The 12,959-nt window shown below is 51.0% G+C and overlaps 1 protein-coding gene across 1 annotated transcript in view; it reads right to left on the reverse strand.

Moving 5' to 3' along the window:
- Nucleotides 1-12,959, reverse strand: part of LOC122393985 — a 34,490-nt gene that overhangs the window by 2,114 nt on the left and 19,417 nt on the right. Inside the window, exons 3-12 of the mRNA XM_043390509.1 lie at nt 9,549-9,688; nt 8,738-8,820; nt 8,288-8,358; nt 7,717-7,915; nt 7,327-7,470; nt 7,042-7,144; nt 6,624-6,808; nt 6,033-6,294; nt 4,883-5,462; nt 2,888-4,508 (exon numbers count right to left, since the gene is read on the reverse strand). Of these exons, the coding sequence (XP_043246444.1) occupies nt 2,888-4,508; nt 4,883-5,462; nt 6,033-6,294; nt 6,624-6,808; nt 7,042-7,144; nt 7,327-7,470; nt 7,717-7,915; nt 8,288-8,358; nt 8,738-8,820; nt 9,549-9,688 (3,388 nt within the window). The remainder of the gene's footprint in view (nt 1-2,887; nt 4,509-4,882; nt 5,463-6,032; nt 6,295-6,623; nt 6,809-7,041; nt 7,145-7,326; nt 7,471-7,716; nt 7,916-8,287; nt 8,359-8,737; nt 8,821-9,548; nt 9,689-12,959) is intronic.

Raw genomic sequence — 12,959 nt, forward strand, 5'->3', positions numbered from 1 at the left:
CCGCTATTTCAACATTTTGGAAACTGCCAACGGCTATCTCGGGAACCGATAGAGCTACAGCGCCGCGGAAAAGCGCATTCGATAGCCCTTTTACAGACCTTTCTGAGTAATGTTCTCAGATTTGACCTCAGGTCAACGGTTTAGCCTCCACGGGGCAAAAACTCCAAAAATAGCCGTTTTTACGAAAAACGTTTTTTCGGCAATAACTTTTGACTCAAAAGAGTCATGACATTACTTTTACCACCATCGTGTTCCTCTCGTCGAGACGCGTCGAATGAACTATAATTTGACCTTGAAAGGTCAACTTGAAAATTTGACCTCAGGTCAAGGTCATGACCTGACCGGAAAAGGTCATGTTGCATATCAGTCGATCCGCAACGTCGAGCCGAACACATCTAAGGCGTTTTCAGCGCTCTAGCACGTCTCTATCAGAAGTTATTAGCGAAAAACTGTTAGATTCTGTTCGTGACCTGAGATGACCTCGGGGACATAACGAGGGGTCAGAGTTGCCATTTTCCGGTTCAGTGTGTCCATTTTACCTACATCTCGATGTTTGAGAGTGTCTAGAATAACGTTCGTGCAAAACAGACGCTTTTTCAATTTTCTCCCATTGACTTATAATGGAGAGGTCGCAAAATTGACCTGACCTTAGGTCACCGATATCAAAATTCCGAGATATACATTTTATAGATATTGTTGCTCTAATCAATCGCTGAAAGTTTCAAGGCAATCGATCAATCGGTGTAGCTATGACGAGCATTCTTATTTTTTCTGAGGTGAGGTCACTTGGCGTGACCTGGTGACCTGACCTAAGGTGACCTGGGTCTGAAATTTTCACATGTGCGGAAAAGATGCACGAACAGGTGTGCCAAAAACGGCGGCGCTCCGCGCCGCCGTTTTTGAGATATCTGCGAAAAACCGCAGGGGGGGTGTTCAAACACCCCCCCCCGGCCCGGCGCGGGTTAACCCGCGCCCTGCTGGGGGGGGGGGGGGTGTTTGAACACCCCCCCTTGTGGTTTTTTGCGAATATCTCAAAAACGGCGGCGCGGAGCGCCGCCGTTTTTGGTACACCTTATCATACATCAATTCTACACATGTTGTGAAAATTTCAGACCAAGGTCATTCAAGGTCAGGTCACCAGGTCACTTGAAGTGACCTCACCTCATAAAAAGTTTCAATGTCTGTCATAGCTACACCGAGTGACCGATCGCTTTGAAACTTTCAGCGATTGCTAAGAGCAATAGCATGTACCAAATGTATATCTCAGAATTTTGATATCGATGACCTAAGGTCAGGTCAATTTTGTGACCTCCCCATTATAAGTCAATGGGAGAAAATTGAAATGCGCCTCTTTTGGACGAAAGACATTATAAACACTCCCAAACACTGAATTACAAGTGGTTTAGACACACTGAACATGAAAATGGTGTCCGTGACCCCTGTTTATGCCCTGAGGTCATCTTAGGTCACGATTGGTATCTAACAGTTTTTCGCAAATAACTTTTGAAAGAGGCATGCTAGAGCGATGAAAACACCTTAGATGTGTTCAGCTCGACGATACGGATCGACTGATATGCAACATGACCCTTTCCGGTCAGGTCATGACCTTGACCTGAGGTCAAATTTTCAAGTTGACCTTTCAAGGTCAAGTTATAGTTCATTCGATGCGTCTTGATGAGAGGAACACGATGCCGGTAAAAGTAAGCTCGTACAAGGCTCGGGTCAAAAGTTATTGCAGAAAAACTGTTTCCGAAAAAATCGGTTATTTTTGCAGTTTTTGCCCCCTGCAGGCAAAACCGTTGACGTTAGGTCAAATCTGAGAGAATTACTCAGAAAGGGCGTTAATAGGGCTATCGAATGCGCTTTTCCGCGGCGCTGTAGCTCTATTGGTTCCCGAGTTATGCGTTGGCTTCTTGGAAATTGTCGACATTCGACCTGGAAATCGGCGAAATTTTGCCTTCAATGACCTCTGGTGACCTGACCTTTGACCTGACCAAAAAATTGACCGAAGTGATTTCGTCATTATTTTTGACGCTCTTTCGAACGCCGCCTTCCGCGTATCGCTACGTGGCCCAGGAGCAGAGTTAGAAGGGGGGGTGTTCAAACACCCCCCCCCAGCAGGGCGTGGAAATCCAGGACCCCCAGCCGGGCGCGGGTTAAGTAATGGGCACCATTAGGTAGGCCATGCAATTTTCTGTAGTACCGCATAGTCGCTGCAGTCAAAGGTGTTCTGGTTTTTATGCTATATGCCAAAGAATTTTTGCGTGTAATCACCGGTGACACGACATATTTCTGCTTTATTGGGTTGGGCGGTGAAGTCGATGACGTGATCACAATGAAAATGGTGGCTTAGTTTTGTAGAACATTGAATTCTGATTGCGGCACGACTCTCGCTAGTCCATTTTTTATTATAAATAAACCATTAATTGCGGTACAAAGTCAAAACTAGCCCGAAACATCGCCCGCAGCGGCCGTTAGCACAGCGGCCTTATGGTAAACAGGTTAGTTCACATTCCCGCCGCTATGCGAGTGGCGGCGGCGCCACCTGTCCTTATGTCCGCCTTGGACCGTAACGTCACGTTATCTACCAATGATTTGAGCACCGATAATGATAAGATAATGGATGCTTGTGAAAAATATTACAAAATTACGCAGATCTCAAATGTGAGTCATGTTGGACGTTGTTCCAGTGAAAGTAACTGAGTACTTGGCTCGTATTGTCTATGTTCAGTAAATCCGTCTTGCTGGACAATTTTCTACCCTCTACAGCCAATGACTTTATGATTCGGGGTGGAAACTTGCGATGCAAGGCACAGGGTGAAAAACAACATTTAGACTGATATTCCCAGTACTGCTAGCAAGCGTGACGCTGACGTTCTCGACTGACCTGAGCGGGTTGCCGGTGGCGCGTCCGGGCCAGGGCAGCACCTCTGACCCGGTCCTGTCCTGCTGCGGCCGCCCCAGCTGGGTCAGGTCCCTCTCCAGCGTGCCGACTTTGCCGGCCTGCGCGAACCGCTCCTGGTCGGCCGGTTTCCGTCGCCCGCGGCCGGTCCTCCTCACAGTCTGAGAGGGACCTATGGGAACCGGCAGGCGAGAACGGTGACCCGAGCGACCCGTGTGAGTCGAGCCCGGGTCACTCCCTGAAGAGGACTCGCCGTTTATATCACCGTTAGGCTCACTGACATAGTCACCGTTCTGGTTGGCATCTTGGCTTGTGTTTGAGTTCTGCTCTGTGGCGTTTTCGGAGGGGTTATGGCGTTGGCGACGACCAACAGAGGGTGATGACTCAGCTTCGGTGGCATTCCCATTGTTTAGGCGCTGATTGGTGGAATCAAGAGAATCTTGCTTAGAAGGTGGGTCTTGGGAGCTATGTTCGGCGTTGGAATCGAGGGATTCTGCCTTGTGGCGATCTATAGATTTATGTTGTCCATGTGAGTCCAGGGAGTCCGTCTTGCGAGGTGAGGTTGAAGGTTTTCCTTTCGAATCTTTTGAAGATGATTTACTTAGGGACTTAGACGATGGTAACTTGTCAGATTCTTCTTGCGATTTTCTTGATTTGCCTGTATGCCGATCTTTACCTTTATCTGCGGCACCTGAAACATTCTTTGTAGTTGTAGATTCTTTGGAGCTTTGCTTTTTCCTTTGCTCGGACCGATGTCCATTGGCTGTAGCCACTTTGTTTTTAGAGGGAGAACCTTTTGCATCATGCTTGTCATCAGTCCCTTCGTTGATGTCCCCATTTAAATGCTGGTCAGAGGGCTCGTGATCGGCAGGGTTTCGACTTGATTCAGAGTTGGTAGGTGGATTTTCTGCTTGTGTTGGATCTTCAGCCTGTTTCTTTTTACGTCTTTTGGAAGATGTTACTTCTGATGCATTGTTATCTTTTGCCTTTTTCCGTGGAGATGATTTCGCTTTTGTAGACTGTGCTTCGTCGCCATCTGCAGCATGTTCATTTTGATCCTCTTCTTGAGATTCTCCGTCGGGACTGTCCACAAGTTCACCAGAACGCATGCCACTATTCACGCCGTTTTGTAACTGACTTTTGGTCTTACTGTTACTACCATCTTTTAACACCACTTCACCTCCGTTTGTGTCGTAACTCTCAGTGCGATGCACCTCGGCTGTGGTGGTAATCACCGCTCCTTTGACGGTGGTCTCTCCGCTGCTGTCTGCCCTCCGCGGCGGCACGTCGGACACCGAGGCTGCCTCCCCCTCTGCTCGAAGCCTCACGACAAACTCCTCACTGGCGATACCCGAGTCCATGCGAAGGGAGCCCTCCTCGCCGTCTGCGACAGCGCCGGCCGCGTGCACCACGGCCCCTGCCTTCATCCGCACCAGTCTCTCTTCCGTGGGGCTGAGGCGGCCGCTGACACCCTCCTCAACCACCCGGCGCCGGGACCTGACCCCCTCGAGCTCGTCCTCCGGCCCGGACGCCAGTCGGCCGCGCGTCTCACCGCGACTCCGCCACACGGTCCGCTCGTCCGGGTCGTCTGAGGAGTCGTAGGACTCTGAGCGGGGCCGGCGGCGCAGCGGGCGCCGGCCGCGGCGCCAGTGGTGGCGCCGGCCGCCCGCCTCCGACCACCAGCGCTCCTCTGCGCGGCTGTGCCGCAGCGCCGACGGCCGCTCGGAGGCCACGCTGCCGCGCCACGAGCCGTCGTCGGACGGGTCGCTGGAGCGGTGCCGCCGCCGCCGCCGGCGATCGGTGCGCCACTCCCAGCCGTCGCCGTCGTCCCGGCGCCGGCGCCAGTGACGGTCATAACTGCGCTCGCCGTGCCGCCGCCGGCTGCGGCCGTGGCTGGCAGCCCACGCGGTGCTGTCGCTGCTCAGGTGTCGCCGGTGCCGCCGGCCGCCGTCGCTGCTGTACTCGCCCTCGCTACTGTACCGTTCCTCCGGTCGCCCCTGCCGTCCCGCTGTCGGTCACGGCTCCAGTCCCGAGCGCGGTCACCGCTCCTGTCCCTGCCCCTCCGCTTCCTGTGGTCTCTGCTCCGCTCTCTGCTCCTCTCTCTACTCCGCTCTCTGCTCCTCTCCGTGCTCCTTCCATCACTCCTGTCCCTACTTCGCTCCCTACTTTTATCTCTACTTCTCTCTCCTCTCTCCCGGCTTCTTTCTCTGCTCCTTTCCGGCGTCTTTTCACTCCGTCCTCTTCTTGACTGATCATCACGCTCCTCGTCTTCCGTTTCGTACCTCTCATCAACATACCTCGTATTGTGCTCCCTCCTCAACCTCCGCCTCACTACTTCGACATTTTGCACGTCATCCTCACTCTCCTCTCGAATTTTCAGGGTGCCCGGGTGACGCCGTCGCGCGCTGCTGTCGGTCGGGGGGTCGCTGGGGTCCCGGAACTGTCGAATGTGCACCTCCTCCGTCTCGTGGTGATGCCGCTGCCGGTGTCTGGACTTGGGCTCATGTCGACGTCCTTTGGAGCTGGATTCGGGAACGTCGAGGCGATCGGTCATCTCCACCTGTGTGAATAACGGAGAGATGTCACTAATTTACCAGCGAACGTTCACGATCGTAAAGTCACACACTTATGAGAGAGGTACACACTTTCGGGAGTTCTACGAGAGTTGTACTAGGGTCGTGCAGACAAACAGCGAATCGAGCCTCACCGAATGGCCAACGATCGCCAAATGTCCGGCGGGATGTCAATTACGGCGCGGTTTCAGCGGAGACCGTCGCTCCATTCGACTGTTTGATCGATTATTTGGTGAGTGAGTGATCGGCCTGAACGGCCTCTGCTGCATTTGGAGCTGTCGCGTGATGGCGGACAGTCTGACAGGACGCCTCCCCGGGTGATTTCTACACACGCGGCCGGAACCGATACACAAACGGATGGAACGGTCGGTGGGTGGGCTGGTCCAGTTGGGATCGTTGAGATTTAGAGCAAAATGATATAAATGCAAGCTAAAAATGATATGTCAGAAAATCGATTTCAGCAATAGAATGGGGAAACTGAAGTGCCTATAAGTTGCCTGTGAGCAATCTTCCGGATATCAAAATAGGTTAAATTGCACCGCTCCCCATTCACCTACCTGCACTCCCATGTGTTCCGTGCTGCGCCGGTCGGTCTGCATCCCGCCCTCGGTGACGTCACTGGCGGCGCGCCTGACGTCATTGGGGGACGGCGGTATGACACCGACGGGCGCCGGTAGCGGCGAGCTGGCGGCAGTGGTGATCTCGGAGCGTCTCTGGGTGCCCGGCACGGAGACAGACTCGTCTCCGGAGAGGTGCAGGTAGGTGTCCGGGGTGACCACGAACGCCCGACCCGTCTGACCCTCCGGCAGGGCGCCGCTGCTTGGAGGGCAGAGACAGGGCGCTTATGACGGTGAAACTTGGTACACAGGATACAGAACATGCCTGCCTCTGGTGTTGGCTGAATGATTGTTCGGGATTTATCGATCATTTCCGATACTATTTTTCATTCTTTTGCATCGTCTGTGCTTCATTCATTTTAATTCAAAATCATTTACAAATATATTGGGTTTTGCCAAGATGCCTATGAGATAAATAAAAAGTAATGTGCTTATTCACTCCTCTACATAATTGCTGATCAGCAAATATGTGCTCCAGCACACAGATATATCTCCCAACAACTCCCCGCCCCCATCTCGTCCGTCACTCACTGTTGCAGCGCCTTGACCAGCGAGCTCTGGTCGGTCAGCGTGCTGGCCGGCGCGCCTCCGTGTAGCTGCAGGTACTTGGCACAGCTCTGATTGCCCCGGTACAGCGCAGAGTCCAGCGGGGTCATCAGCTGGCCCTTGCTGGAGCGCATGATGGGGTTGACGTGCGCGTGAAGGTCCATCAGAACCTGGGGAGAGGGAAGACGAGGATGTCTCTTGACGTCCGGGGACTGACTTTCAAATTGGAGTATTCTAAAGCGTCTGTGCTGCATCCGAAGTTGGTATGGCGATATCTCATCACATCAGGATGTCTAAATGAAACTTTAATCTTGAAGGACGTAGTTGTTTGTTTAAGGTTACGTATGGTTACGTCTATTATGTACGGGGCAAACGGTGTGTCTCGTGCCAATCGTGTTCTCACCTTGCACATTTCGATATTGTTGGTAATGGCGGCTGTGTGCAGGGGACATCTGCCGTCATTGTTGGGCTGGTTTACCGCTTCTGGACGCTGTTGTAACAGCCACCTGCGGCAAACGGTGGACGTTAGTCACTAAAAAGGAATGCTGACTTTTTACGGTTATACCGCGTTTATCCAAACTTGATTTTACAGTTGAAACTGTTTATCTAAACTAAGAACTTGGCAACGTTTCTTTCGAACAATTTACATATCTTCAGTAAGCTCCAAGTGTTCCCCCATTCTCCTTACCTGACCAGTTCCTTCCTGCCCGACTGGACGGCTTCATGCAGCGGCTGGTCACCCTTCACGTTCCGGATCCACAGGTTGGCCCGGTGTCGACCTAGCAGCTTCACAGTCTCAATCTGACCCTTGGCGGCCCCGCAGTGTGCTGGTCTGCAATGGATGGGATGGGAGAAAATGGTCATGGAATTATTCATACCACATGGTTGATCATACACGTCCTTACATATTCAGCGTGTGACGTTCGCTTTTTTCTATATCTTAAGAGGAGTACGAACGGAACGGCTGAAAACATTCTAGCTATGAACGGCTGTTCTCTAAGCTCATTTTCAATCACATGAATCCGTTCCAACCCTAACTAGACCTCGTCGCGTTCTCTCCAGCCCCTCTGTCACTCACGTGCGTCCCTTGCGGTCCTGCCGGTTGGGCTCTGCGCCGCTCTTGAGCAGCAGCTCGGTGCAGTCGGCATGTCCCAGGGTGACGGCGTAGAAGAGCGGCGTGCAGCCGTTCCCGTCGATGACGTCTACGTCAGCGCCGCAGAGCGAGATCAGCGTGTCGATACAGTCGGTGTGGCCGCGGCTGGCGGCGCAGTGCAGAGCTGTCGGTGAGGGGGGTCAGGGCGGGTCAGGACGGGTCAGGAGAGAGGTCAACTGTGTCAGAGTGGTCAGAGCCAAAGACAGTGACTCGGGTCATAATTATGCAGCACTTGGCAGGTTTAACGTAAACAAAAACGACGGGTTGTTCTTCTGCACTTCGCCCTCTGTCTTTTCTTACAGATTAGCCCGTCCCCTTTTACTAGTAATTCATTGCTTTCTCACTGTGAACCCCGTCCTTTTTCACCATTGAACCCGTCCTTCTAGCCGGAGCTTCGTCGACTCTAACCGGTGAGGTCGTCCTTTATTACCGGCAACCCAATTCTTTCTGAACGGCAGCCCCGTCCTTTCTCACCGTTAAACCCGTCCTTTCTCACCAGTGAGTCCGTCCTTGTCCCCAGCCGACACGCTGGCCCCGCTGTTGACCAGTGTGACCAGAGCATCCGCGCTGCCCGAGGCGCAGTACGTCTTGGATGGACGCGTCTCTGTAGAGAGAAGCAATCGTGCTGCTTGTAATGTTAGATCTTGGTGAAGATGACAGAATTTTAGCTCTGAATAACATCATTTTATTACTGAATAATTACGGCAACTCTAGCTATTTTGCTATCCCGCATTCTGCAGGTCATTCTACTAAACTAACTGAGCTATTCGAATTCTGCAAAGCTTTCCCATAGCAGCGAAGCTGTCCTCAACTGTCTCATCAACCATTGTCTCGCCACGACTGTGAACCCTCCAAGTGAAAATGCTTATTCGTCCCCGTTTCTTCCATCACTAAATTCAAATGCAAAAGTAATTCTACCATTCAGCACCATTCCGAGCCCGGCCACTGACCTGCGGACGCCGCCCAGAGCAGTGGCTGTCGTCCGTCCTGATCTGTGACCGTGACGTCCACACCAGCGTCCACCAGTTTCTTCAGCGCCGCCAGCCCCACGCGCACGTCCGTGGCCATCTCTACCCAGACGTCACGTGAAACGCTTGTTATACGGGAGAATGGGAGTTAAGTTGAACTTAGGGGGAACACACACAAAAAGAACATATTGACGCATTAGTAGATTGAGCTTAGTAGTTTGTCAAGCAAAAGGCATGAAATAGGCCGTCTCCGTCCTGTCTTCGCCGCGCCTGCTGTGTATAATGAGGATACTGAATGATGCTGTGCCGCATTACACTTGAGCGCTGCGGCACAGTCTACCATCCCAGTAGACGGCAGAGGGAAGCCTGTTGTGCCGTGGCACTGGCAAGACCACTCGTTAGCATCACAATAAAGGGTTGAATACAGAATGAAGTCTTTGTGATGTTCACGAACTGTTATTTGGCTACTCGTGACAAGTGCCATTTGAATTATTTTATCCCGTGATGGTTTGTTTGCACGCAAATATGAAGAGTACCTTTGCTCTCATAGCTGTGATTGAAACTAGCAAACCGGCATAAACACTCTAATCGCATTAGCAAGTGACCATGGTTATTTCACTAGAATTGAATAACGGACATGCAAGAGTTATTATTCTCCTAACATGAAGTCGTTCGTGCATGACAATGCTGGTCCTCCTAGTTTCTCATATTTTTCATGAATAAACTGCAGTAGTGATTTAGTGTCTGATTATAAAACACTTAATCATTAGGTATATGGTAATGTTATACATTTAACAGTAATATTTTACCGGAGTTGGGTCCACACATCTGCGCCGCGTAGTGGACCGGGTACGCTCCGTGGATGTCGGGGGTTGACGGGTTGGCCCCGGCCTCCAGGAGAACATCCAGGATCTCCAGCTCTCCGCACACTGTCAACATGAACCGTGGGGACGGGCGAACAATAACCTCCAGGATCTCCAGCTCTCTACACACTGCAGACAGACAAAACATGTGGACGGGCGAACAATAACTTCCAGGATCTGCAGCTCTCTACACACTGCAGACAGACAAAACATGTGGACGGGCGAACAATTAAGTCCAGGAGCTTGCAGCTCTCCGCACACTGTCAACATGAACCATGGGGACGGGTAAACAATTGGAATTACATTTACACGACACTTAGCAAGGTGAGCTATCTATTGTATTGTATTGACAATTGCTGACAACTCCACATCACTCATTGTGGCTATTCTGTGTCACAAGTCAAAAGATAAAAACGATCAACGGGAAATATGGTTGAGGGGTAAAAACAGGCACACAGTCAAACAACACTCATACGTCAGAAAATGCTAACCCCGTCCACCCTCCCCACCCCTATTGCACACCACCGACTTGACTGCTCGCTTAAAGCGTGCCGGGTTCAGCTCCAATGTGCTCGCAGGCAGTTCGTTCAGGAGTGATGCGGCACGGTAGGTAAAAGACCGCTGGCCGGCGGCTGTACGCATGAGTGGAGGCCGCAGCCGCCGGTCCTGCCGGGTACCACGATCACAGCGCTGACGTGAGTCCACAAATGTCACAAACTGGGATGAGATGTCCGTGGGCTCCCCGCACACAATCGCCTTCTGAGCCACAGTCATGGTGGACACGTCACACATCAGTCGAGGGGAGATAAAACCAAGCTCCTCCCGCGCGCGAGACACATGGTCATACTTCCGCAGGCCAGTGACGACTCTGGTGGCGAAGTTAACCACGCTCATCAGTCTAGCGTCATTCTTGGAAGTGCCACAGCCATAAATCGCAATACAGTACCTCACGCGCGAGAGGACCAGGCCGTCAACCACCGTGCGCATCACATGCCGCCGACATACTCCATACTCTGCCGACAGACAAACAATGGGGACGTGTGACGCTGCAGCTTTCGGGCACATGAAGGGTGGATTTAACAACAGGCTAAGTATCATGCAGTTGATTTCGACGTATGTAGAGTCAAAGATAGTCATAGTTAAATGGATAAATATGCAGGGGCCGATGCAATGCGTTTTTATATATCATGCCGGAGAGGCAAGGATGGCAACTTCAATGCCTTATAAACCACGTATAGTCGTATAGGTAGGCAGTATACTAATTAACCCGCGCCGGGCCGGGGGGGGGGTGTTTGAACACCCCCTTTGCGGTTTTTCGCGGATATCTAAAAAAAACGGCTGCGGGGAGCGCCGCCGTTTTTGGCACACCTGTTTGTGCATCTTTTCCGCACATGTAAAAATTTCAGACCCTAGTCGCCTTAGGTCAGGTCACCAGGTCACGCCAAGTGACCTCACCTCATAAAAAATAAGAATGCTAGTCATTGCTACACCGATTGATCGATTGCCTTGAAACTTTCAGCGATTGATTAGAGCAACATTATCTATAAAATGTATATCTCGGAATTTTGATATCGGTGACCTAAGGTCAGGTCAATTTTGCGGCCTCTCCATTACCTTTAGTCAATGGGATAACATTGAAAAGCGTCTGTTTTGCACGAACGCTATTCTAGACACTCTCAAACATCGAGATGTAGGTAAAATTGACACACTGAACCGGAAAATGGCAACTGTGACCCCTTGTTATGTCCCCGATGTCATCTCAGGTCACGAACAGAATCTAACAGTTTTTCGCTAATAACTTATGATAGAGGCGTGCTAGAGCGCTGAAAACGCCTTAGATGTGTTCGGCTCGACGTTGCTGATCGACTGATATGCAACATGACCTTTTCCGGTCAGGTCATGACCTTGAGTTGAGGTCAAATTTTGAAGTTGACCTTTCAAGGTCAAGTTATAGTTCATTCGACGCGTTTCGACAAGAGGAACACGATGCTGGCAAAAGTAATGCCATGGCTCTTTTGAGTCAAAAGTTATTGTCGAAAAAACGTGTTTCGTAAAAAAAGGCTATTTTTGGGGTTTTTGTCCTCTGGAGGCTAAACCGTTGACCTGAGGTCAAATCGGAGAACATTATTCAGAAAGGTCTATAAAAGGGCTATCGAATGCGCTTTTCCGCGGCGCTGTAGCTCTATCTGTTCTCGAGATAGCCGCTGGCAGTTTCTAAAACGTTGAAATAGTCAACATTTTACCTTTGGTGACCTCTGATGACCTGACCTTTGACCTGACCCAAAAATGGACGAAGTGTTTTCGTCCTTATTTTGGACGTTCTTTCGATTGCCGCTTACAGCGTGTCGCTACGTGGCCCAGAAGCCGAGTTAGAAGGGGGGTTGTTCAGATTCAGACACCCCCCCCCCCCCCCGGCCCGGCGCGGAATCCAGAGCACCGGCCTGGCGCGGGTTAAGGAATGCCTGAGTGATAGCACGAAAAAAGGAAGGAAAGACATGCTTGAATCATACGTTACACTCCCTCTAGTCGTTCCAGGTCAACATACGGTATGTCATTTTTTAATTTCACTATCTTAACCCGCGCACCGACGGGGGTCTGCGCCAACTTCGTACCCACGGGGGGGGGGCGGATGACCGCCCCCCCTGAGATCTCGAGAACGAAGCAAGATAGCGACAAGCGGTAAACGGCAAGGGATACGCACGGACAAGGTCTACAATTTTTACTAAGATCATTTTCAGGTCAGGTCAAAGATGACGTCACAGGGGTCAAAAAAGTCAAAATGGCGGCGCTAGGTATGGAGAGAGTTTTTTCTCAAAAAACTTTCGAACTAGTCAATATAGGAACAAACTAAGGGCAGCATCGTGATCCTCTCGTCAATCCGCATCGAATGGTATATATGTTGACCTCGAAAGGTCAAGGTCAAAGGTTGACCTCAGGTCACGTGACCTCGAGGTCATCATGTATATCATTCGATGCGCCTTGACGAGCTGAATACAATGAGACCATCCGCGCGGCTGTATCTTGTTCCTGTACGGAGTTATTGTCAAAAAACCGCTGGTGACCTTTGATGACGTCACGTGACCTTGCAGCTGCCCAACAGCAAAACAGACCTCAAGGTAGTGAAGGTTGATCGTATATGAGGTCATGTATGGTTTATGGGGCCATTCCGACCCGTTTTAGTGGTAAAAACAGGGAATTGATTTTTCCCCCAATGACTTATAATGGGGAGGTCGAGAAATTGACCTGACCTTAGGTCACCGATATCAAAATTCCGAGATATTCAAATTGTAGCTACTAATGACCTCATAACATCCTGTGACTTTTAAAGGCCTCCGAC

The sequence above is a fragment of the Amphibalanus amphitrite genome, unplaced genomic scaffold (assembly GCF_019059575.1).
Source record: "Amphibalanus amphitrite isolate SeventyFive unplaced genomic scaffold, NRLGWU_Aamphi_draft 000567F_arrow, whole genome shotgun sequence".
Classification (NCBI taxonomy): domain Eukaryota; kingdom Metazoa; phylum Arthropoda; class Thecostraca; order Balanomorpha; family Balanidae; genus Amphibalanus; species Amphibalanus amphitrite.